We start from the raw sequence: 27,930 nt of genomic DNA, 5'->3' as shown, positions 1-27,930 counted from the left end.
CACCTATGGAATAGGGAATACTTAAAGTGTTATGTGAGTGGAAAGAAAAAGGTTGAGAACCACAGTTCTATAAGGAAATTCCCCACACCTCACTCTCGGGGATTTTTGGTGGGGGGGGTGGGAGTACTGAGTGACAGGTATGGGAAAATGGTAACGGAGATAACACACACATGCTCACAGTTGATAGCGACTGTGGGAAAGTAGTAGTGGGAATAATACACATACACACACAATTTATAGCGAACATGGGAAAGTGGTAGTGGGAATAAAACATGTACGAGCATGGGAAAGTCTCACCCTAACCCTAAACTTAACACTAATCCTAACCCATACCCTAACACTAACCTAAACCCTAACCATAACACTGACAGCCTGCCACCAGCCCCCAACGATAGGTAGCGGTGATTAGTAATGGATTACTTAAGGTGGTATGTAAGTGGAAAGAAAAAGTTTTAAATCCACTTCTAAAGATCAATACTTGCAGATTTTCCCACACTCTTTTATAAATTGTGTGCGTATGTTTTATTAAATTGTGCATGTATTTTCCCCACACTTTTATATATTGTGCGCGTTTTATTCCTGCTATGATTTTCCCACACTCTTCTATTAACTGTTGTGTTAATAAAAGTAATGTTTGATAGCAAACACGTGTCCAGACTCGTCTCTCATGGACCTAACACTTTCTCAACACAACAATGACTAATGTGGAGACCGACAGTGTTACTATCAGTGCAAGTCACCATTATCACACTGATTTCAACCAGGCATACAAGACCGAGGGAAATATTTTTAAGCCATTTTTTTTTGTGAAAATCACGTGGGTCTAACATGCCTTCAAATACGGCTTGCTGTGTAAAAATATTCACTGACCCAGAAAAATGCCGGTTTTATTCATTTCAGTACGAGCGACCAATGCCGGCATATCAGAGGCTCTTCATAATGGAAAAAAAAAATCACAGGAATGGTGTATAAAAAACATTTTTTGCTCTTTCCATTCCCTGCCTCTTTAAGAACCTCCCATGCATGCAAGAACATCATCAGCGCATCACTAATGGGACCAGTGCATACCAAGTCACTCATTCACATTAGAACCGATTTGAAACGGATTGGCAATGATACACCCTCACAAGGAGATTAATTCCCAGGTTGATTTAGAGCCTTCACACTAATTACTGGGTTCAAGTGCCAGTGTGAAAGGAGCTTTAGGCTGATACCAACTCATTTTAAGAACCCTTGCTTCAAACTTCTGAATGAATTTACTCTTTGTGGTGAATTGATTATTTTTGTCCTAATTATAGACTACAATTAGGATAAAAATAATCAATTCACCCCAAAGGCCAAAATACTGGGTTCACAACACAGTCGAGAGCTTTTGTATAGAGCTAGAATTATGACTCAGGATGGAATTCATTATTGTAATTTTCACTTTCATCTCTGACAGTAGGTCATTAGCCCTGTTTCTCCCTCCACAGATACTGCTTGACGAAAGTATATTCAGCAATTTTTGTATGATGAACAAATATTATTTGATTAACGATTACATCTTTAATGAGCCAACATGGAAGACTGACCAAAGGAATGCATTAGATGTTATCTGAGGAGATTTTCAAAAGATTACATTCAAACACCTGTTTAACAATCAAGGATGGGAAAGTGGCTTACAGGCAGAAAGGTTGCTTTTAAGACTGAAAAATTACAGCTATCATTGTTCAACAGGCACTATTGATTTGGAAGAAGTGACTATGTTGAGAATGGGTGTGTGGGTAAATCTATGTTTTGGCCCCTGCCTGTTCCCCCTGGTTCCTGCAGCAAGAGCTTTCTCCTGCGCTTATGTGTCATGCATGAAGTCAAAGGTGAATTGGGCATGGCACAGCCAGGACTAAAACAAATTGATCAGAATAGACCTCCTGGACTAGTCATATTCTCCCCGATTGTCAGGTCAGGTTCACAAAGATCAGAAGGCAGAGAAGATGGTAAAATGGCTCAGGACACTAACTAATGAGTTGGAGTGGGGGGGGACAGAGCTTTTGGAGAGAGAGCAGGCCACCCTCTGTTGGCAAATGCAAGACCTGCAGGCTGCCTGGCTCATGTCCAAGGGAACCAAGCTGCAGCTGACTGGCACCTTGCCGATGCAGGAGGTAGACATACTAAATTATTTGTGTTTTCACAGCACTGTAACAGCTCCTTCCAGCTCATATCCATGTGATTAATTCACTTATTAACCCTGTACATCTTTGAACATGGGAGGAAACTAGAGCACTCAGAGGAAACCCACACAGACACTGGGAGAACATACAAACTCTTAGAAAGCACCAGATTTGAACCCAGGTCACTGGTGCTATAACAGTGCTGTGTTAACGACTACATGAATCATGCTGCTCTTAAAGTCTTAAAATCCTTAAAAAGTTTCATTATCATTATCCACATTACTGGTTATATGTTAATGATTTTAAAAAGATTACAAAGTATGATAACCAATAATCTGCACAGTAAAGACTGCAATAAGACATGCATGGACAAACAGCACCAAAGTGAGTCACTAGAGACCACAGATGCTGTAGAAACAGCCTGCGTCAAAATGGGGTGGGAGGGTGGACAAGGATTTGACCCAAGTCATCAATTACTTTCTCTTACTTCCCCCGTTTCCCCACCCCCGACCAAGAAGTGATTCAACCTGTTAAATCCCTCCAACTTTTTGATTTTTGTGTAAACTTTATGTTGGACAATGCAACTCAGAAATCACAATGTGGAATTCACTGTCTGCAAGGTAATGTAAACAGGATTGATGCTTTAAAAAGAAATTGAACAGTTAAAAAAGGATTAACATGGTCGTTGAAACAGAGCAGGAAAATTGGACTTGCAGGATTGCTCTACTCAAAACCAGGTAATCTTTTTCTGTGCCTTAATGAATAACTATCTTAAAAATATTAATCTTCAGTGGAGGTTTGTTTGTATTTTTAGCTGCAAATTGTGCTATAACTACTAACATTAGGTGACAGAAATGTAGTATCTTTTGGGTAGAACTACACAAAATCTCTCCAAGATTTTCAACTAAAATTAAATTTCCCTTTATTCACCTGAACCATATGGACTACACCCATGGTTCTGTCTTACAGACATTGAGAGAGGTTGTTATTTTGCACCATGTCACGAGACTTTTAATCTCTTTCCTGAATTCTGACACATTGCTTTTTGATGCTTGTCCCACTACTGTAGTGTCATGAAGTTGAAGTGAAAATACCTGACCAATCCATCCTCCAAGAAAATGTCTTATTACTGTTAGGATTACAAGGATAGAAAATACAATTGAAATTCTCTTTTGAATGCAAGGAGGCAAATCTCTGCAAAGAATGAAAGAAACCCTAGTAAATGTCCATAGCCCAGCTTCATTTATTCTATTTGCTCCACAACAAGTTGCCATAATTATGTAAATCTGAGAAGTCATTGAAACTATACATTAATATTAAACTAAATTATTCCTTGAATAATGCAATTTATTCCACAAAATATTTGAAAAATGTATCCCCCACAGGTGACACAGTTTCTGGTTGCCTCCAATTAATCCAGCGGTCTCAGCAGGAACCTCAATTCTCAAGCTGCTCTGGTCTTGATATTAAAGAGTAAGGTGGCAGCTCTACAGTGTTTTACACAAAAATCTGTCATGAGACTAGATACATCAGCATTGCCTCCACTTATATATTGCATTGACCAGAAGGAAATAATTGCCTGTCATTAGTTTCACTGGGTGGACTGTCTCTATTTATCTTGAAAAAACTCTAAATTGTTTCAAAATGGAAAAAATACACAGGACATTTCACAATCCTTCCAGATGTATGATGCCATTGCGCCTTAGTATTTCACTTGTGGAGTAATTGTCTCAGATCCACGCATCAGATATTCTATGAATGTGTTCATTTGCATGTACTTGGCACTGCTCAAAGACCAAGAGGCTAGTAAAAGAGTTGTCAGACAGTGATCAATTTGTCCATTAAATACTAAACTCTTACTTGATATTCAGTCAGTTGAACATTATTCAGCAGAAATGAACACCATGCTGTAAAAGATAATGTTATCAGTCACAATCATTCTTTTGGGAGAAAAACAAGAGTGGACAGCAAAGCTTTTCTCAAAAAAATGTTCGTCTGGATAGTGATAAAAGTGGGATGTACCAAGAATCCAAATGTTTGCAAGCAGTTATGAGTTCTGTACACCATTTCTGGCAAGGATGCCATTTACAACTTTGATTTTTATATCACGTCAATGTATTCACTGTTCACAAGGTGGTTTCCAAAACAGTAATATCAAGCCATGGCAATAAAGCATTGTAAGTCAATCGACTTAGTAATTCTGAAGCTTGTTGCTTATTGCTTATATATTTCCTCCTCTCTGGCACATCAGTTACAATCCAAATAAACTGAGGTGTTTCTTCTTCTTTGGCAGTCCCTCGAGGGAAAGTATAGTTTTGTTATAGACAGGGTCATAAGTGGGATACATAAACTCTGCCTCAGTAGAACAGGTGCAATGAGTTCTTACATGGTACAGGTATCCTCCTTAATCTTTCAGAGAGCAAAGGCTTGGTGTCTTTTCTGAAACTTCTCTGCTTCTTGAAGAAGACTTGGGCCAGAGATGACCAAGAACTGGGAATGCTCTCCATTTAGTCTTCCATTTGTTTAAAGTGATACTGTCCCCTTGAAGTCTTCAAATCGAGAATGGTTAAAGATCTCAGCTTCAAGCGTGCATATATGCAAACATCAATATATTGTAACTCAATGGCTTAAATTGGCATGATGTTGAGTCTGAAGTTTAGACAGTTTCTTGCCTGTCCTGTAGATCATCCTCTGTAAAATTGGAACGATGTTGGAACAAGATGGTGCAATAACAACATTGCTCTTGCTCAGTCTGAAATGGGGCCAGTTCAGTAGTATACAATTTCTTTCATTTCACCATGGAACACATGAAGGATTAGACCATCCTCTTTAATTTCTCGACTGGCAGAGACAGATGATTTCCAAGAGGTCAAATACCATGCTCAACACCACTCTCTTCAGCTACTCCACTGCTCATTTCAGCATCACAGCTTCCCAAAATTAAGGTGGTCGTCAATTTGTGTGAGGACTTCTTCCCGTATGTTTAAATACTTCAGCAGGGATTCTGCTCCAGACTCCATTCTGTGTTTTAGACTTTTGAACCAATTACTGGGGTGGTTGGGGCACCAAGGCAGCAAGATTATGGCTAAATAGCATGCTGTGAAGTAGACAGAAGGGCACTTGCATTTGGGGTTAAAAATCATAAGTGCTCTAGTCTTAAGAATCCACATATCGTGGTCAACTACCTGCATTCTTTCTACCCAGCACCTTTCTATTTGATAGATTTTGACCATCAGATGCTTCTAAATCTGTTTCTCAACACGTGCCCCTCCTCGTCCCTCAAGCTATGATAAATTATGATAATTTTGTTTATCTTATTATCTCCTGGATATACTGAGCAAGTCAGTGTGTCGGGGAAAATCTCTTTTCCAGAATAACACAGGCGGAGACAACAGAGTTTGCTTCGAGAGCTTTATTTTGTGATATCACGGAGAGAATGTCCTGATCTACACCAGGAAAGATCTCTGCCTTCTGATGGCAGACAGCACAGTTTTATACAGGAGAACAAACAACTCTTATCTTCCTTCTGCTCACATAGCACATTCCTAAGTATACTAGGCACTAGGTCATGGGTATGGTTCTGCAACCAGCAGAAATTGGCTGGCTTCTTAGTTTACAAAGGAAACAGAAGTCCACACTTGCAACATTTCAACTGCATATACAATAAGATCAATTTTTTCTTCTACATATTGTCAAGTGTTCTGGTAAAACAACAGATTTCTTTACAGGTGCTAGTTATTGTGGACAGGGAAAAATTAGCAATATGCTCTGATGTTTCCCTTGGATAAGAGTCATTACTTTGCACTAAGGTACCAACTGAATAAAGGAAGTCTCCCACCACCTATGTTTGAATCTTCTTGATATTCCCCTGTGGCAGCAATTCTGTGGCTATTACAATTTAAAAGTCAGATTGATGTGATTGACAGAGCTGATGAGCTGTGCTCAATCCAACATTGATCACTCCCAAGAAAGCACTGAAATGCTTACCATATATAAGCATGTAAAAAAAAAACTTTGGGACAATTTTTTATGGTAAAATTTAGGGGGTCGACTAATACATGCATAATAATTTTGACTGTGGTAAGTACCTGCATCGTTCAAAGCATCAGTAGTTCCGATGGTCGGGTGGCCGGAACCAAATAGTAAGTCCACGCTTGGGGCATCAGAAGTTTGGATAGATGGCTGGCTGGATCCGTATGGTAAGTCCACAGTCGAGGCGTTGGGAGATTAGATGATCAGGCTGTCGGGGCCTAGGCAAGAGTCTGTGATAGGGAGCTCGGACGGGTGGGTAGCTGGGACTTAGGCAAGAGTTCACAGTCGAGGTGTCAGGACCTAGATGAGAGATGACGATCGAGGCACCGGGAGCTCTGAAGGCCATGACCAAGGTAAGAGACGGCAGTTGAAGCGTTGGGAGCTCAGATGGGTGGGCGGCCAAGGCAAGAGTCCACGGTTGGGACCTCCAGTGGGTGGTAGACCAGGGCCTGGGCAAGAAATGGCAGTCGGACTGTCGGGAGCTCAGCGAGGCAGGCGGATGGAACGAAAAATAGGGGAAAATCGACTTTTACTTGCAAAATCTGGAAAATACCAGATTTTTTTGGGCCAAAACTAGGGGGTTGACTTTTACATGGTATCAATTATTACATGCATATATACTGTATATCCTTACAGCACCTCACGGATGATATTAATAGGGGATCACTCTGCTATTGGAACTTGGGTCAGGATTTACTCAATTATGGTTTTAACGTAGCTGCTGCATTCTGGGAAATTATTCCCAAATTTCCAGGACGTAGTCTGTGCAAAAAGATTGGATCGGAAATGAGGGACTCATTTCCATTCTGAAATTTTACCTCCGAGACCCCTAGTAAATTTTCCAGAACGCCTGGAACCTAAAGTTAACTGGAGGCATTCTGGAACAACGGGATAATGATAACATGTATTTGCAAGTCCCACCTCTTTAGTTACCACACTTCCGGTTTGCTGTCTAAACTCACATAAGGAAAAGGAGATTTCAAATTTTGCTTATTCGTGTGTGAACAGCCACTCCGAAAAGTAGAAAGACATTTTTGAATGGAAAAAATGTAAATAACATACGATAGTTGGTGAGAAAAAAAATTATTTTGCCTCATCCATTGTAATGACGAGTCTAGGCACCTGAGAGAATAAACTTTGCATTGTTCACACGACTGCTTCTTCCATTAACATAGTATCTTGTCATGGCATTAAGGACATCACAAGTCAACTGTCTGATTTATTCTGAAGCTCAATGCTGATTGAGCTTAATAAGGTGGCAGCAAGGCCTCCTGCTCTCCCTGGCTTGTCAACTAGAATCCAGAAAGAAACTGTTTGGAGGTTTTTTTATTCAGTTACTTGCTCAAAACTGGAGTTCACCAAGCCCTATTAAAATAAAATGAGAATAGATCAGTTGTCATGGTGGCTATTAATGATATACAAAACAAGGAAGAAGTTAAATTATTAAATAGTTATTGTGCAACGTTATGGAAATAAAAATTGTGGTTGCATTGTAGGATCCTTGCAGTGATCCACCAACATTTAAAAAGAATAATCTCTCGACTCATTCATGACGTTTCTGGCACTCACATCAAACAAAAACTAAGAACATTATTCCTCAAGGACTTAATGGAAAAGCATTAACTGAAATGATGCACTTCAGATATTATTGGAAAAATCTACAAAGTATATACATTTTAAATTTTTGACAAGTCTTCTTGTTGAAAATATATTATGTATTTATAATAGCCTCAACATTTGTTAAAAAGTAACATTGCACAATAAAATCATAACATAAATTAAATTGTAAAGTTAGCATAAAACCATTACAACACCAGCAATCGGGACGAGGATTCAAATCCCGTGCTCTCTGTAAGGAGTTTGTATGTTCTCCCCATGTTTGCATGGGTTTTCCACGGGGGCTCCAGTTTCATCCCACTGTTCAAAATGTACCAGGGTCATAGGTTAATTGGGTGTAAATGAGTGGCACAGGCTCATGGGCCGAAAGCATGTTAACATGCTGTATGTCTAAATGCTAATTTTTAAAAATAAACTCTAACAATCAGAAATGAAATAAAACAACTGTATTTTTCCAAAAGCACCAAATCCAATACTGAAATTTCAAATATTAGGAGAGCCAAATACAACTAAATTGCTTTTGATAATCTGGACAAGAGATAGAAAACTAGTGGGAGTATTCACTGATATTTTTAATTTTGCCTACAAAAAGCTATAATTCTCACATTTCAAGAGGGCCACCACTATAGCTACATAAAAGAAAAGGACAATTAAAGACCTAAATTACGAACAGCTGGTTGCTCTAACATCCACCATCATGAAGTGTCTTTCAAGCCTGGTCATATCTTACATCAACTCCAGCCTATCAGCAGTGTTAGCCCACTTCAATCTGCCCACCATCCAAACCAGTTGAGGCCTCTCTACTTGCCCATGGAACACCTGGATACCAAGGTCACCTAAATCAGACTATTGTTCATCGATTACAGCTTTGCCTTCAGTACTATGGCCTCCAGCAAACTCATCCCCAAACTTCTGGATCTTGGCCTCAGCACTCCACCCATAACTGACAAACCACAATGAATGCAGATGGGTAGGAACATCTCCTCCATTGTAATACTCAATACCAGCACTCTGCAAGAACATGCACAAGGTCCTGTCAGAATTTGACATGTTTCTATTAGATTCCCCTCTCATTCTTCTAAATTCCAATGAGCATAAATCTTATCAATCCATTCTTTCTTCATATCAATCTTGCCTTCCCAGGAATCAAATTGGTGAACCTTAGCTGTAATCATTCAAAAGCAAGAATGCCAACATATCTGTCAAACAGAGCACTTGTAAATTGGAGGAACAACACCTCTCCAACCCGCTTTGACATATCAGCCGGCAACCCAACTCCTCGTGCCTGACAGCCCCCCTCCTTGCTGCTGGCCGGCGCGAGACGTCAGGGAGGAGGGCTGTGACTATAGAACTGGAATGAGAGGGATGGGCAACACCATTTTAGGGCTGCTGGTCTTGTGCTGTCCCCGCTTCCAACATTGCCGGTTCGCAATGCTAGGGGTTGCACTCGTGAGTTATGCCGCTGTTTATTACTGCGCGTTGTGCCGGCTTGATCTCCACAGTTGTGGACTGCCACACTCCCTTCAATACCACATTCTCGAAAGTTGTCACACCGATATCTTATGCAGGACCTTATCAAAAGTATTTTAAACTTCATGTACACCACATCAACTGGTTCACCATTGTCCACTCTATGACTTCCACTCTCAAAAAAATTCCAGAAGATATGTCAAGCATGAGTTCCCATTCATAAACCCATACTGACTTGGACTAATCCTGTCACTGTTTCCAAATGCTACTGCATTCCAGGAAATTATTGCTATTTTACCGGAATGAATGCTGTGTAAAAAGGGCAGAATGGGAATGAAGATGCCTAGACCGCTATTAAATTTCCTAGAATGGCTGCAGTCTAAAATTAACTGCAGGTATTACGTAAATAATGGGCTAACAGCACGTATTGATGACGTACATTGCAAGTCTCGCCTGTTTAATTAACGCATTTCCAGTATGCTGTCTAAACTCACGTAAGGAAGCTAAGATTCTGAGTTTGAACAACCAATGCCGAGACATTGGAAATTCTTCAGACTGGTAAAATCACACAAATTCTATCTAAAAAAACATAAATGACTCAAGCATTTTCCCCAGGTGAATTGGTCTATAATTTACTGATTTCTCTCTCCTCCTTTCTTAAAAAGTGGTATCACATTAGCTATCCTTCAAACCAAAGGACTGATCCAGAATGTAGAGAATAATTGGAAAATAATCGCCAATGCATCCTCTCCCTATCTCTAGGGCCACTTCCTTAAGTACATTGGGATGGCCCTAGGGAATTATCACCTTTCAACACCATCAATTTACCCAACTCAACTTCACAATATAGAAAAGTGCTGGAGAAACTCAGCACAGCATCTAGCATCCATAGTAAAGGCAGTTGATATTTCAGGCCTGCATCTTTTTCATCAGGAGATTCCACATTATGTAAGCAGATGGTCCTGCCCTACAATTGCATTAACCTCTTTAATGAGCAATGCCACCCAAACTCCTTTTCAGTCTATCCTTTCCAAATGTTCTCAAACCTTGGTTACCCTGGAACCATGTCTCAGTAATCCCATCTCAGCTTAACGTTAGTTCAGAACACAAAAGTGCTTGAGAAGCTCAACAAGTCACACAGCATCCATAATAAGTAAAATTCAATCAACATTTCAGACCTGAGGCAGTACACAAAAGTGCTTGATTCCATTCAGCTGTTAGTTTATCTACCTTATTGCCCAATGAGACAATTACATTGAGACAAAGAACCTTTAGGCTTGTCTTTTTAAACACCCATTGTCTTTTTTAGAATTGAACTTTTTTAAATCCCTTGCTTTGGATTTTTACTTTTATTTTTGTTACTTTTGCTATTGCCTCCATTCTATATCACTTTGTTTCCCTAAATGGATTCCAATGTCCTTGCCACATGACCACCACACCTTGGATCTTGATTCCTGCCTGCCCAAGCATGGACTCCCTCAGAAATGGTCCCAATGATCCAGGAATCTAAATAGGCCCTATATGACTGTTCAAGCCACATCTTCATCCCAACTATCCCACTATTCCTAGTCTTGGCTGTCACATGGCACTAGTAGAACAATCCTATGCTTACTAGCTTTAAGGTCCTGTTTTTTTTTAATTGACTTTCTAACTCCCTTAATTCATTTGTTGGGCTTCATTCTGGTTTTTTAAACCTCTATCTTTGGCATTTACATGGACCAGGAAAATAAGCTTTCTTTAAAAAAAAATTTAGACATTCAGCATCGTATCAGGCCCTTTCTGTCCTCAAGCCCATGCTGCCCAGTTACACCCAATTAACCTACAAGCTGGAACGTTTTGAAGGGTGAGAGAAAACCCATTGAGACATAAGGAAAATGTACAAATTCCTTACACAGCACCAGATTCTAACCCAAGTTGCTCGTGCTGTAACAGCATTGCACTAACTACTACGCTAACCATGCCCCCCAAAATATGGATGTGCATGTCATTCTTAAGCAGGGGCCATGCTAATCTTCTCTGTATCCTTCCAATTTTAGTACACATGCTGCCAAAGTGAGCACATATACTAAAATTTACCTTGCCCTTTCAGAATGTCCTGCAGTCACTCTAAGCCATCTTTGACCTTCCTGTCTGCCCTCAACCACTTATTGCTCTGCTTGACCTCACCCCCCCCCCCTTCTGAGCCACTGAGCTAGTCATGATTCCCCCCCACCCCTCTGACTTAGCTGCTGCCCTGTTAGGTCATCTCACACAGCAGTATCCAAAATGGTAAACCTGTTTAGAAGAGGAATGGTCAAAAGGAATTCTGTACTACCTGTCTACTACCGTTACCACTCCTACCGGCCACCAAGTTGTCTGCAGCCTTAACCTTAAGTAGGACTACATCATAGGAACTTCAATCAATGAACTTTTATGTTTGGATTGATTTGAATGATCAAAAATATTAGAGACAAAGTAAAAATTATTTCACAATGTTTCTACTTCAATGATTAGAAAGAAATCCATTCTTTTGAGAACTGAAAATATTCTAGAATTAGATATTAACGACAAGGAACTAATTTCTCCCTTTTTATTGTGAATTGCAAATTATTGCATAAATTAATTCCAGTTCTGATTTGACCTATGTGCAGCAACTAGAACAAAACCACTGTGGTAAAAATGAAATATCAAGTGCCCCAAATAAAAACATGAGGCCGCATAAAGAAATTATTAAATAAAATTGAAAACAAATGATGCAGCTAGTTTTAACTAGACAATTCTGCAAATTTTCTATGAATGATTACAATTCAACATCAAACTTCATTCTACAATTGAATAAATTTTCCACATTACAAACCTTCATAAATCCAAACAAAATGCTTGAACAGATTCTGAAAATGCATTTTCTGAAAAATGCATTTTAACTCCATATCACCTCAAACAATGAAATATTGCAATTTTGAATGTTGGTTGTACTCAGCAATACAAAATGTCCAAAATTTATTTTCCCCAAATATTAAAGGAATATATTTTATGCTCATTAACTATATATTCTATCATTATTCATTGCGTCATCTTGGAATATAAAACACAACTAAAAATAACAATGCTTTGAATGTGTTTTCCGTTAACATCTTTTCCCACAGAAGTAGTAATCCCACTCCATATACAACTAAAGGTGAGGGAGGATGGAGGATGTAATGTATTAAAGACAATGAATAGAAATTTAAATCAGTGCCTCTTCACTGTTTACCCACTATACTCTTTAAAAAAAGGTTCTAGAAAATTTTTATGTTGGTTGGGAACATGATAGCTCTCAGCTGTAATACCCTTTGCAATGGTGAAGATCGTCACTTCATGAGGATGTGTCAAGAGAGGGGAGGGGGCAGAAAAATTAGAGAGGAAAAATGCAGACATGTTGATACTACAGACACCACTCTCTGAACCAATGACACAAGCAGATTTGCGTAGCAAAGATGGAAAAAGAGAGATCATATCCTCAAGGTAAACAAAATTTACTATTTGTAGGTTGAGACAAAGGGATTGTGGGTGTGGAACAGGGGAAACATCATGTACAAATGTGGGTGTAACCCTTAAAAAAAAATTTAAAGCAGTCATTGAACAAAGAATATCATGCCTCTTAATCCAAAAGATAGATAGAATTGTACATACCAATGTCATATGCTAAAAAATCAGTAGAGAAACATTTTGCTCCATTACTCAGAGACGTATCATTGTGAGTATTCCCTCCAAAAACAAGCATCACTCCACTGATAATAACAGCTGAATGAAGATAACGAGCAAATCCACTTTCCTTCAGGATTGTCCTAAGTTGTTTTTAAAGAGAAAAATACAAGACATGATATTTGCAACACAGAAAATACTCAGACATCAAGAGATATTCTTTGAAGTCGTGTCCCACAGCACAGAAACCGGCCTAACATTCATGTGGTCCAAGATAGTCCCATTCCCCTGTATTTGGCCCTCATCCCTCTCAACCTTTCCTATCTATCAGGCTGACTAAATGTCCTTTGAATGTTACAGTGGTCCTTGATTCTACCACTCCTTCTGCCAGCTCGTTCATACCCACCACCATCTGTGTGTAAAAAAAATGCCCCTCAGATCCTTAAATCTTTTCCCTCTCACCTCAAATCTACACCTACTTGTTTTAGACTCCCCTTCCCTGTGGAAAGATCTATGCCTATTTACCTCATCACTCCCCCTAATGATTTTAAATTTTATGAATGTCAAAAAGATCTCCCTCCCCCTTAGCCTTCTATGCCCCCAGGAAGTTTCAGCCTATCCAAATCACAATTCAATAAAATTCAAGCTCAGCTATCCCAACACATTCTTCTTCATCTTTTCTGTACTAATTTCAGGCTGAATGTTATCTTTCCTGAGCTGGATGACCAAGACGGTACATAATATTTCAAGTGCAGTCTTGCTAGTACCTTGTACAGTTATAACATGACTTCTCTGCTCCTTTACTTGAGCGATGAAGATAAAAATGTCTTCGTCACCTAGTGCATTGCCACTGATTATTGATTCATGAGGTTCAATAGTAAATTTCACATTTTTAACATCTTAGTGCATCAAAACCAGATACATCACAAGGGTGGAATTTGATGCACAGTACGTTTCATGGTAGTGGTACTAGGCTAATATTTTGTGTATGATTATGAACTTAAGAAACAGCAGGTGTGAGCTATTCAATTCTCATGACGACTCTGACATTCATTGAGTTCATGCCCAATCTTCTCCCTCAGGGTCACTTTCTGCTGTCGAAGAGCATGTGCAATCATCAAGGATCCACACCACCCAGCACACACTCTGTTCTCGCTGCTACATCAGGAAAAAAAGAACAGGTGCCATAAGACTTTCACACCAGGTTCAGGAACAGGTTTCTCAACAATAAACTAAATCAGAGATTCATTTAAGGACTCGTAATTTTGCACCTTATTGTTTGGTTTTTTTTCCCTCTCCATATTGAACAGTTGTTTACATTGTGTACAGTTTTTTAACAACCCTGTGCTGAACATCAACAAAACCAAGGAGATGATTGTGGACTTCAGAAGGGGAACACGGCCCAGTTCTCATTGAGGGCTTAGTAGTGGAGAGGATCAAGAGCTTCAAATTCCTGGGTGTCAACATTTCCGAGGATCTGTCCTGGAGCCTCCGTCTTGATGCAATCACAAAGAAAGCTTGCCAGCAGCTATACTTTGTGAGGTGTCTGAGGAGGTTCAGTAAGCCACTGAAGACTCTCATAAACCTCCACAGGTGTACCGTGGAGAGTACTCTGGCTGGTTGTATCACTGCCTGGTACGGAGGTGCCAATTATCATTCCAAGAATAAACTCCAGAGGGTTGTTAACTTGGCCTGCGTCATCACAGGCACCAGACTTCACTCCATCGAGGACATCTGCATGAGGTGGGGTCTTAAAAAAGCAGCTCCTATCCTCAAAGACCCCCACCACCCAGGCCATGCTCTCTTCACTCTGCTACTATCAGGAAAAAGGTACAGGAGCCTGAAGACAAGCCCTCAGCGGTACAACAGCTTCTTTCCTGCTGCCATCAAATTCCTAAATAATCAATGTACCAAAGACACTGCCTTACTTTGTGTGCACCATTTTAATTTTTTTTAAAATATATAATGTTGAAAGATGTTTATAATATGAATGCTTGCACTACGACGCTGTCGCAAAACACCGAATTTCAAGACTTGTTCATGACAATAAATTCTGATTCTGAAGTGATAACTCTGCCTGGCTCACAGAAAAAAGAATCTGAGGGTTGTATGTGATGTCATGTATATATTCTGACAATAATTCTCAAATCTGAATCATTAATCCATACCCCTAAATTCTCACAAAATTCAGAAATCCTTTTTTCAGTGCATCATTCTAAACATTCACCATCCTTTTATGCAAAAAAAATCTGTAGTCCTGAATAACCAAGTTCTCATTTTTTAGAATGTGACCCCCTAGTTCAAGACACCTCAATCAGGAAAATTATCATCCATGCATCAACCATGTCAAGTTCTACAAGAGTTTTGAACGGTTCATCAAGATCACCTGAAGGACTTGCTCAGCTACTTTAGAGGATTGGTACAACACTGGAATGAAGTATTGTTGGGAGTGAGGAAACAGGTTTGGTAGGTCTCAAAGGCAAGGACTCTGAACACAGTTTTGATGTAGGAAAGGATTTTATTTACAGAAGGCAAGTGTGGGAAAATGGGAACTGATGCAGAGCAAACACACACACACACACAATGAACTGATACATACAATAATCAGGGAAAAATCACGATTCCCCACCACCCCTTGACTCAGTGCAGGCACGGCTCTATGCTACACAGGACACTAATTAAACGCTCACAACCCTTTTAACAGGGCAGATCTTACCAACAGTTTCTCCACCACCCTTTCACATTTCTAGGCCTGGAGTGAAGCAGGGTGGTCCCAAGCTGGCAAAGAACACATGGCCCCTTTATAGAGCTGGAGGGACAGAGGCAGGAAGGTTAATCTAATTACAACAGTCAAAAGCCGAGTATAGGCAGGATGGAGAGTGCAGGTGTGCACTACTGAGTGGGGCAGAACCAAACCTTGATTGGAAGCTGGTGTCCTCCGACTTGGTCGGAGGCAGTGCTGTCACATGACAGCCACAACCCTTCCCAATACAAGGATAGGCCCAAAAGGCAATCAGGAAAATAGACTTTCTTCTCACCCATGGATCGGTGAACCATTTTGATTTTTCCAAATATTGAACAGCAATTTTAATAGTACTCTAAGCAGTCATGACATCCATTGCATCTCCATTTTCAGTGTTTCTCGTACAGGAACTAAACCACAAGAATGATGGCAATGTGTCTACCCATATGAGGAAAGGACTGTGCAAGCTTAGTTTGCATTACTAGTCAGAAACTTCTCAAGCAATTTGATTTTTTTTTCCAAAGACACAAAGATGAGAAGAGTGGATGATAAGAGTTTTCATTAAAGGATTTGACAATTTCTCCATGGAAGCCTTGTCCAAAGATTACACAACCCATGGGATCCAAGGTAAGTTGGCAAATTGGTACAATATTAAGAAAGAGAATCAGAGTGGAACATTGGTTTTGTGATTGGTAGCCAAAGACCAGTAGTGCATAAGAGAAATTGGTACTGGAAATCTTACAGTTTATGATATAAATTAATGACTGGAATGTTAACATGAGATATAACTAGTCATTTTGCAGATCTAAAACAAAATGATGTTGTGGATAGTGAGAAGGATAATTTCAGGTGATCAAAAAATATTGATCAGCAAGTAAATTGGGCAAAGTAATAGCAGATGATTTTAAACCTTGAAAGATTTAAGAGATGCATTTTTGTGGTCAAATAAGAACAGACACAATGTATAGCAGTTACAAATAAATATTGAGAAACAGGAGTACTTTAGTGTGTGTCCAAGCAGTTAGGGTAGTGAAAGAGGCAAATGGGAAATTAGCCTTCATGAGCCTCAGCAAAAATACAAGAGTAGAGATGTCAATGGGTTAGTTCATAAAACACAGTTGAGGCCACGTCCTGAACATTGTTGATAGTTTTCATGATCTCAGTATAGAAAGGATGCAAATGCTCTGGATTGGAGTAGAGGAGATCCACTAGGATGTTGCCTTAGATGCAGTACATCAGTTATGAGCAGTGGATAAGGCTGGGCAGTTTTCAGTGGAGTGGAAAAAGCTGAAAAGGGATCTAATTGAAGTGCACAAAACTATGAAGGCCACATATCCGATAGATAATAATGCTTTCCCAACAGCAGATGTGTCTATAGCTACAGGGCATATATTTAAAGTAGGAGCAAGATATTTAGAATGGATAGAATTTTTTTTAAAACCCAGAGGGTGCACTGCTAGAGACATGTGATGGTGAGGATACAGGTAACAGAATTGAAGGGTTCAAGGAGTGACAAGCCTGAACACATGTTCAAAATAAAAATGTGGAATTTACTATCAAATGGGAAAATAATATGAAACAGGAGACAGGAGCACAATCACATGCAAATTGATCTCACTAGCATTCAGGTTACCCGAGCTACAAGTGGCGAAAATAAACAGTACTTGCCACCATTCCCCCTCTCCCCCCACCCCCCACCACAACCCATTTCCAATGTACTGGCAAAGATCACAGATTAAAGAAGCTATCCTACAAATGTACAAGTTAAACTGGGTGAGCGATGGTGATTCACCCCAGTGCACATCAAGATTAAGCCTCACCCCTTTTTACAGCACATGCCTCACAAGTGGCTCTCCAGCACTGCCTGGGGATCATGGCCAGAAGTGGGCTTGGGTGATTTAGGAAAAGAGCTTGTCCCACACGTGTGTTGGCTATGGATAGATCTTCTATCTATGGATACGGGGGGGGAGTGATCTTCAACCAATTTCCTGTCCACCAGTGAGGTGACAAATAAAAGGGTGATTGAGACAAAAACCCTCACAACATTAAAGACATTTCTAGACAAGCATAGGAATCACAGAATCACAGAGGCATAGAAGTCCAGAACCTGTACCAAACAATGGAATTTGTATATTGAAAGGTACTTGGTTGCCATGAACTGGGTGGGTTAAAGAATATGACAATATTCACAAAGTAATTTCAGATTTTATGGCATCCAAAAGAGCAAAAATTTTTAATAGTATTGTGCTGAGGATTACTGATATACAAGTGAGCGATCTCAAATGAATTGGAATAGGTTTGAAACCACATCGTTACCTCAAATTCTCTGTCATTAACTCCGCCACCTGACCAAGTTTTAAACAGCATGCTTAAATTGATACTGCAATGCAATGCAATTGCAAATCTTTTTGCATGGTTCCTTATTGGTAATCTTTCAGGGAATATTACACATCAACACTGCACGCGCATTAAAGAGTCACGTTCTTCAGTTTCAATGTATAGTTTGCTGACAGTAATACCAAATTACTATACTAGTGACATATAAAATGAGAATTTTACACCAAAATAATCATATTTAAACATTTTAAATGAGCTGAACCTTCAACTATTTATTGCCTCCAGCAAATATTAAATTGAATGAAGTAAATGTTGGTGGAGATGCATCTTTAACTCAGCATCCATGAGGTGGAATCAATGTTCCTTCTGATGAGATGCTGATTTTTAAAAATCATGACATGCTTTTACACAAATGGTGTTTTCCTTTTAATTTGTTTTTATAAACAGGTCATCAAAATGTAAATGGAATCCTACATGTGCTGAAATGTACGCAATTACAAGGACCAATTGGTATTGAAAACAAATGAATGAGGGGAGGGAAGGAAGGAAGGAAGGAAGAATAAAAATAGAGAAATTAAGAGATGAATGTGGGAGAAAAGAGACGGGAATTAAAATGGGCCACAAATAATTACTTTTGTCCAAAACTAATCACATTCCGAAGAAGAGACTCCTCACTTGTGACTTGTAATAACTTATCAGAAGTTGTTAAGATATTTATAAACATAGAACAGTGCAGTCCCCTTCGGCCCACAATGTTGGGTCAACTTTTAGGCCCTGCCTCCCACATGACCCTCTATTTTAAATTCTTCTATATGCTTGTCTAGTGGACACTTGAAATTCACCAATGTACCTGCCTCCACCACTGACCCAGGTAGTGCATTCCACACACCAACCACTCTCTGGGTTAAAACCCTTCCTCTAACATCTCCCTTGAACTTTCCACCTATTACCTTAAAGACATGTCTTCTTGTATTGACCAATAGTGCCCTGGGAAGGAAGCACTGGCGGTCCATTCATCTATTCCTCTTTTTTTGTATACCTCTATCATGTCACCTCTCATCCTCCTCCTCTCCAAAGAATAAAGCCTTAGCTCCCTTAATCTCTGATCATAATGCATACTCTCTTAGACAGGTATCATCCTGGTAAATCTCCTCTGCATCCTTTCCAACACTTCCATGTCTTTCCTATAATGAGGTGACAAGAACTCAACACTGTACTCCAAGTGTGGTCTAACTAAAGTTTTGTGGAGCTACATCATTACTTTGTAGCTCTTAAACTCAATTCCTTGATTTATGAAAGCTAAATCCCCATAAGCTTTCTTAACTACCCTGTTTACCTGTGAGGCAACTTTCAGGGAACCGTGGACATGGACCCCCAGATCTCTCTGCTCTTCCACACTACCAACAATCCTGCCATTAACTTTGTACTTTGTCTTGGAGATGGTCGTTCCAAGGTGTACTACCTCACACTTCTCCGGATTGAACTCCATCCGCCACTTCTCAGCCCAGACCTGCTCCCATCAATGTCCCTCTGCAATCTTCTACAATCCTCTATACTATCCACAACACCACCGATCTTTGTGTCATCTGAAAGCTTGCCGACCCACCCTTCTACCCCCTCGTCCAAGTTGTCAATAAAAATCACGAAAAGCAGAGGTCCCAGAACCGATCCTTGAAAGACACCATGAGGCACAACCCTCCAATCCAAACGTACTCCCTCCACCACAACCCTCTGCTTTCGACAGGCAAGCCAATTCTGAATCCATATCAACAAGCTTCCCTGGATCCCACGCCTTCTGACTTTCTGAATAAGCCTACCATGTGGAACCATGTTAAATACATTTCTAAAATCCATGTAGACCACATCCACCACATTACTCTCATCAATATGCCTGGTCACCTCCTCAAAGAACTCTATCAGACTTATGAGATATGATCTGCCCTTCACAAAGCCATGCTGACTGCCCCTGATCAGACCATGATTCTCTAAATGTCCATAGATCCTATCTCTAAGAATCCTTTCCAACAACTTGCCCACCAAAGACGTAAAGCTCACTGGTTTGTAATTATCTGGACTTTCCCTATTATCGTTTCTGAACAAGGGGACAACATTTTCCACCCTCCAATCCTCCAGTACCATTCCCGTAGTTAACGAGGACACAGAGGCTCAGCAATCTCCTCCCTCGCCTTGTGGAGCAGTCTAGGGAATATTCTGTTGGGCTCCATCCTAATGCATTTTAACTGCTTCAACACATTCTCTCGCACGATCAATATCCTCTTGAAAATTTACCCCACCCATATTGTCCTCACCATCATCAAGGTCTTTTTCTTTAGTGAATATTGAAGAAAAGTATTCATTGAAGACCTCATCCACTTCCAGGCACATCTTACTACCTTTCTCTCTAATCGGTCCTATCTTCACTCTGTCATCCTTCTGTTCTTCACATGCACATAGAACACCTTGGGGTTCTCCTTAATCCTACATGCCAAAGCCTTCTCATGCCCCCTTTGAGCTCCTTTCTTAAGCTCCTTCCTGGCAACCATATATTCTCATGAGACATTACTGTTCTCTCCTCCTTATATCTATCTTTTGCTTCCTTCTTCCTTTTAACTAGTTGCCTCACCCACACCGACTCAGTGGACAATCCTTCTGCAGCGTCCTTCCTTTCTATAGCTGTGATGCTATCCCTGACCAGTAATGCATCTCCTCCTCCTTTTCTACCTCCCATCTAATTATTTTTAAAAACACAAAAACCCCAGTACCTGCATCAGCCAATCCTGCCCATCCTCCAGCCAAGTTTCTGTAACATATACTGATCCATGCTCTAAGTTCATCCCCTTTATTCCTAATATACTTCTAGCGTTGAAATAGGCATATTTCATCCCCCCCCCATCCTATTTGTGTTTTGTCCCCTCCCTGTCCTTCATCACCAATTGAGGACACAGAGTTTTTTGTTTTTGTCCTTCTACCCTAATCTCTGCACTCACATTCCGATCCCCGCACCCCCCCACCCCCCGCCAACAGCTCTAGAAAATCTACCCACCAGGATATCAGAAATTATTGTCATGAACAAGTCCTGAAATTTGTTGTTTTGCAGCAACATCATAGAGCAAACATTCATATTATAATCACCTTACAATTATATTTAAAAAAAAATGTAATAGTGTACAAAAACTAAGGCAGTGTCTTTGGTTCATTGATTATTCAGGAATATGATGGCAGCGGGGAAGAAGCTGTTCTTGTGCCATTGAGTGCTCATTTTTAGGCTCCTGTACATTTCCCCCCCCCCCCCCCCCGATGGTAACAGAATAAAGAGGGCATGGCCTAGGAGGTTCGAGGGTGCCTTTTTAAGACACCACCTCATGAAGATGTCTTTGATGGAGTGATCTGGTGCGTGTGATGACACAGGCCAAGTTAACAACCCTCTGGCATTTATTCTTGTCCTGAGAGTTGGTGCCTCCAACCCAGGCAGTGATGCAACCAGCCAGAATATTCTCCATAGAGCACCTGTAGACTGTAGAAGTTTAGGTGAGTCTTCGGTGATGTAACGAATCTCCTCAGACACCTCACAAAGTATAGCCACTGGCAAGCTTTCTTTGTGATGGAATCAACATGGAGGCTCCAGGACAGATCCTCGGAGATGTTGACACCCAGGAATTTGAAGCTTTTGACCCCCTCCACTACTGAGCCCTCAATGAAGACTGGGCAGTGTTCCCCTGTCTTCTTCCTTGAAGTCTACAATCATCTCCTTGGTTTTGCTGATGTTGAGCGCAAGGTTATACCATTCAACAAGTTGATCCATCTCCCTCCTGGACGCTTCCTCATTGCCATTTGTGATTCTGCTGACAACTGTTGTCTCGTCGACAAACTTGTAGATAGCAATGAAATATTGCCTGTCATAGTCATGGGTGTATAATGAGTACAGCAGTGGGCGAAGCATACATCCTTGGGATGCACCTGTGTTGATAATCAGTGAAGAGGACTCGTTGTTTCCAATTCATACCGACTATGGTCTTCTGATGAGAAAGTCAAGGATCCAGTAGCAGAGTGGGGTTTATTTTCTAGACCAGCACTGAGGAAATAATGGTATTGAAGGCCGAGGTGTAGTCTATGAAGAGCAGCCGTTTGTATGAATTGCTATTTTCATGGTGATCCAGAGCTGAGTGGGGAGCCAGAAATATTGCATCTACTGTGGAGTGATTATGACTATAGGCAAATTGCAGCAGGTCCAAATCTTTGCTTTGGTACATGTTAATTCTGGCCATAACCAGCATATGAAAGCATTTCTCATCATTGGATATTTGTCCCTCCTCCAGTTCAGGTGCAGCCCTTTTTTTTTTTTTTTTTATACAGGTCAGACCTTCTCCAGATCCCAATGATCCATAAATATGAGCCCTTTATACGCCTTTATACACCTCACTCTACCATGTCAATTGTTTTCCAGCTGGACTTAGTAAGCTATCAGTTAGAGTGCTACAATTTTCTATGTTTCAAAGATTTCAATTTTCTGACTATTGTTCAAGTAAAGGACATGGAATGAATGATCAGGTACGATGGAACTTCCAGATATCCATTTTAGCAGCACATGGACACGAGATGTTGCTGTTCAATTTTATCTATGAAATTGAATGAGGCATGTCTTACCACCTTTCCCAATGCACAATCCAGGCTACAGAGTTACAGCTGGCATTGACCAAACAAAATCACCTGCAATTGCATGGGTTCCAACATTAATCAAAGTATCTCAAACGAATAAGTTTAAAATAGGTATTAAATAACATCAGCATACTTTGGACTACAACCCTACCCCTCTAAAGAGTGACAAAGTGAGGTCCCAAATCCCAAATAAAAGTATATTGACTACTCAAAAATACATCTGGTTGCCTCACCACAATGCTCATTTACTGAATGGGGTAAGATTTTGCACAACATCAGTTTGGTATTTTATATACTGCATTTTTTTTAAAAATAAGCTAATTTTAATGCAAATATAAGTTTTCTTGAATTTTTGTTGACGTTATTCATGAGATGGCCATCACTGCACAAGTTTAATGGTGTGTTAAGAAACAAGTCCTTGCACATGCTATACTGTCAGTTTTGCTTCCCATTATAACAGCTTCAAAAGATAATTCGGCTCATTAGGCTCAGAGAGAAGTAGCATGTTGAGACATTTCAGTCAGATTGCTTCCCCTAAGCACTGTGATCCAACTGTACTTTACTATCTTGTTAAAGTCTCATTTTAACTGGCAAGTTGATGGTTCGAGGAAGCCTTAGAAATTACAGCTTTCTGAAAAGGGCAAAAGTTCCATTTACAAAAAGATACACAAAGCACTCAATGGAAAAATCTAATCATTCTCATGCAAATGGTAGAAGGTTTTCACTTTCACTGCAAGCCTTAATACCAAGATAGTCTTGCAATTTTTCACCTCAGTGAGAAACAAAAATGACACAAGGGCTTTCTTTCGAAATGAAGTTGGATTTTAGTTGTCCTGAATTAGCTATTGTACTAATCAGAGATTTGTACGACCACCATTCCCTAACAAGTACATTGCATTTTCCTCTATTATCCTCAGCCACTGTTTTATAATCATGAATCTAATCTAACCAGGGCTAAGTAGAAAACAGGATTAAATACATAGCACTCTCAAAATTAGAAAGAAAAACTCTTTAAATGCTGACATGTTTTCCCTGTCACATCCATTTTATCTGCATAAAAGTGCAGTTCGAGAATGGACCTCAAGTTTAGATTCATGTCTCTATGTGAAATAGAAAGTTATTCTTTCTGATACCTTCATTTCCTTTAGTCATTGAATTGGATAGACCAGTTCAAAAATGTGAACACTATCTTCAATCATTCCAGATTTGCACTCAGAAGAAAAAATAGAGGGGAAGGAAAATTACAGAAGTAGTTAAACAAGAGATGCAAACAATTGAACCAGATGAGGTGGAGATTGACAAAAAAAAAGAAAAATGTTCTTCTTCATTGAGTGTAGATGGTCTACTTAGGACAGAATTGAAATGCTCCGCCAATCTCGGTTTCTTTTCTGTGATGAGTGAACCACCAGAAGATGAAGACAAAATGCAGACTTTAGAGCAGAAGAGAAGTTTTTAGTTCAGCATAGCTTATTACCAAACCACATGTATGCATTCAGCATTATTTGGACATTTCTGCAAATGTTGGAAAGAGCATCTTTTTAAGAGATGGATTTAGAATTAGTTTAGTATTCTCTGTGAAGTTTGTCTTTTTTTTCCCCCAAGTAGAGTCATGATTTCTTCATCATTTTAATCAAACCAGTCTGGCTGTTTCTGGATCTATGGTCCAAACTAGAGTACAGTGCAGATTTTCACTTGCTCAAGAAGTCTTGTTCGCAGAATATACTAGTCTATCAAAATAAGACTATAAATTCACAGCCTATATTCTGCACCAAGAGTCCTGGAAGGTTGATCACAAAGCTCAAGGACTAAAGAGTCCAAAGTTAAAACATCCATGCAGTGACTTTACAGGTCCTCCTGATAAATGATTCCATTTAGTTTAATATTACCATATGCTCAACAATGAAAAGATCCCTAACTTCAGGGAATGGATAACATGAAACATGCTGTCTGGTAGAGGTTATTCCTGATAAAATTTAAAAATCTGCCAATACACTGCTCTTCTAAATTTTGGGAACACCACCTCATATTCCACCTATCCAAGTTTCTGCCTGTAGGACTTAAAAATTAATATAATAATTTCACACTTCCCGCCACATGGCTGCTTCCATTTTTGTTTTTTCTTGCTTTGTCTCTGACTGGTGATTGTTACTTTGACAATTCTGCTCTGCCCCTAGCATTTTATTCCCATCACTGCATCGTAACATACACTTTTCCAAGAGGCACACAGAAGACTGCAGTTTCTGGAATCTGAAGCCAAACGCAATCTGCTGGAGGAACTCAGTGGATCAAGCAGCGTCGAAGACTGCAGTTTCTGGAATCTGATGCCAAAGGCAATCTGCTGGAGGAACTCAGTGGATCAAGCAACATCAGTGGGAGAAAAATGGTCGACTTTGAGCCAAAGTTCCTCATTAGGACCGAGGGATTATTCTATCAGCCGTCGAATTTACTTGTTTTATATTAATAAAGTTCTGCAAGCCTCTAATACCACCTTCCGTTCTAAATAAATTTCCAGTTGTAGATCAGGAATTTTCCCCAATTATCAGGCAATTCCTGTTGGAAAGATCCTTCTGGAAAATATCAATGACCATAGATGAAAAATCTCTTTTCTGATACTTCCAATTAAGTCTGAACTGACTAAGGCTGGCATTTGAAGCATCTACAATTATATCATCTAGGTCAGAATAATTATGATCAAGTTAAAAGGTATCATAGCAATCCTTTCACATGCACTCAGCATGGCATTTTATGTAAGTATTGCATGGAAATATGAGTATTCAAAAACTCAAAAAATTATAATACTTCAAAACAATTTAATACTTGTCTTGCGCTTTGCTTCCTTAGGTAACATGCTGAGCAAAATGTAACCTTTTTTAAAAAGCAAGAAAAAGCTTGGAGAGCAGTAAATTGTCAAAGGAAGCAGAGAAAGAGATCGCTTTGATCTTCGCATCAACGTGCAGCCAACTCAAACAATATAGAAAAACAACACTCTCCTACGAACAACTACATTTTTAAAATAAAATAAAATATTTACCTTATGAAGGTGAAAAGTAATCAAAGCATTTACTTAAGTATGCTGTTGCCTCCAAGAAGGGCCACAGAGCCTCTGGTGAGAATGACTAGTATGGTCTCCCATAGAACTCGTCAGTTTTATCACATTCCTGTCATACAGGAATTCTAGGTTTTCAGTAATGCATCTTAATTCCTGACAATAGATGCAAGAGTCGGCCATTCAGCCCTTTGAGCCAGCACTGCCATTCACCATGATCATGGCTGATCATCCACAATCAGCACCCCGTTTCTGCCTTCTCCCCATATCCCTGGACTCCACTATCTTTAAGAGCTCTATCGAACTCTTTCTTGAAAGCATCTGAGAATTAGCTTCCACTGCCTTCTGAGGCAGAGCATTCCACAGATCCACAACTCTCTGGGTGAAAATGTTTTTCTTCAACTCCATTCTAAATGGCCTACCCCTTATTCTTAAACTATGGCCTCCGGTTCTAGACTCCCCCAACATCGGGAACATGTTTCCTGCCTCTAGCGTGTCCAATCCCTTAATAACCTTATGTTTCAATCAGATCCTTTCTCATCCTTCTAAATTCCAGTGTATACAAGCCCAGTCAGTCCAATCTTTCAACATACGACAGTCCCGCCATCCCGGGAATTAACCTCGTGAACCTACACTACACTCCCTCAGTAACAAGAATGTCCTTCCTCAAAGGAGACCAAAAATGCACACTATACTCCAGGGCCCCGTACAATTGCAGAAGGACCTCTTTGCTCCTCAACTCAACTCCTGCTGTACCTGCATGCTTACTTTCAGTGACCAATGAACAAAGACACCACATCCCGTTGTACTTCCCTTTTTCCTAATTTGACACCATTCAGACAGTAATCTGCCTTTCTGTTCTTGGTACCTCACATTTATCCACGTTAAACTGCAATTGCCCACTCACCCAACCTGTCCAAGACACATCCTCCTTATAAAATCTTCCTTACATTTCACACTGCCACCCAGCTTTGTGTAAACTGCAAATTTTCTAATGTTACTTTTAATCCCTTCATCTAAATCATTAATGTATATAGTAAATAACTGCTGTCCCAGCACCAAGCCTTGTGGTACCCAACTAGTCACTGCCAGCCATTCTGAAAGGGACCCATTAATCCACACTCTTTGCTTCCTATCTGCCAACCAATTTTATATCCATATCAGTACCCTACCCCCAATACCATGTGCTCTAATTTTGCCCATTAATCTCCTATGTGGGATCTTATCAAAGGCTTTTTGAACTCCAGGTATATGACATCCACTGGCTCTCCCTGATCCATTTTCATAGTTACATTCTCAAAAAAATTCCAGATTAGTCAAGCATGATTTCCCCTTCAAAAATCCATGCTGACTCAGACCGATCCTGTTGCAGCTATCTTTTATCATCGACTCCAGCATCTTCCCCACCACTGATGTCCCTGTTTTCTCTCTCCCTCCTTTCTTAAAAAGTGGGACATTAACTACCCTCCAATCCGCAAGAACTGATCCTGAATCTAAAAAAAATTGGAAAATGATTACTAATGCATCTATGATTTCTTGATATTCTTGACGAGCTTACCTTTGTACCTCATTTTTTTTTCCCCGTATTGCCTTTTTAGTTCTCTTCTGTTGTTTTTTAAAAGATTCCCAATCATCTGGCTTCTCACTCATCTTTGTTGTTATACTTCTCTTTTATTTTCATACTGTCCTTGGCTTCCCTTGTCAGCTATGGTCACCCCTTATTCCCCTTAGAATCTTTCTTCCTTTTTGGAATGAGCTGATGCCGCACCTTCTGTGTCATTCCCAGAAATACCTGCCAACGTTGTTCCACTTTCACCCCTGCTCGGGTACCTTTCCAGTCAACTTTTGCCAGCTCCTCCTTCATGGCTCCATAGTCCCCTTTGTTCAACTGTGATACTGACATTTCATATTTTCCCTTCTCCTTCTCAAATTATAGATTAAAACTTATGGTCACTACCTCCTAATGGCTCCTTTACCTCGAGATACATATCAAATCCGGTTCATTACACAACACTAAATCCAAAATTGCCTTCTGCCTGGCAGCTTCCAGTACAAGCTGCTCTAAGAATCCATCTTGGAGGCACTCCACAAACTCCCTTTCTTGGTGTCCAGCACCAACAAGTCGACCTGCATGTTGAAATCCCCCATAACAACTGTAGCATTACCTTTGTAACATACCAATTTTAATTCTTGATTCAATTTGCACCCTATATCCAGGC

General features: G+C 40.0%; 1 protein-coding gene and 1 pseudogene across 10 annotated transcripts in view; both read right to left on the bottom strand.

The window, feature by feature from the left end:
- atrnl1b (attractin-like 1b) overlaps window positions 1–27,930 on the bottom strand; it is a 617,494-nt gene that overhangs the window by 518,037 nt on the left and 71,527 nt on the right. For all 10 annotated transcript variants that reach the window (XR_011345361.1, XR_011345362.1, XR_011345364.1 and 7 more), the window contains exon 10: window positions 12,918–13,072. Coding sequence is in view for 6 of the 10 variants with exons in the window: in XM_069900005.1 (XP_069756106.1) it covers window positions 12,918–13,072 (155 nt within the window). In the remaining 4 variants the exon portion in view is untranslated. The remainder of the gene's footprint in view (window positions 1–12,917; window positions 13,073–27,930) is intronic.
- On the bottom strand, window positions 11,232–11,326 carry LOC138745138 (U6 spliceosomal RNA; annotated as a pseudogene).

Source organism: Narcine bancroftii, chromosome 10, assembly GCF_036971445.1.
Source record: "Narcine bancroftii isolate sNarBan1 chromosome 10, sNarBan1.hap1, whole genome shotgun sequence".
In the NCBI taxonomy this organism is placed as follows: Eukaryota; Metazoa; Chordata; class Chondrichthyes; order Torpediniformes; family Narcinidae; genus Narcine; species Narcine bancroftii.
The sequence above is the reverse complement of the archived record's forward strand: the minus strand, read 5'-3'. Positions and strand labels throughout refer to the sequence as shown.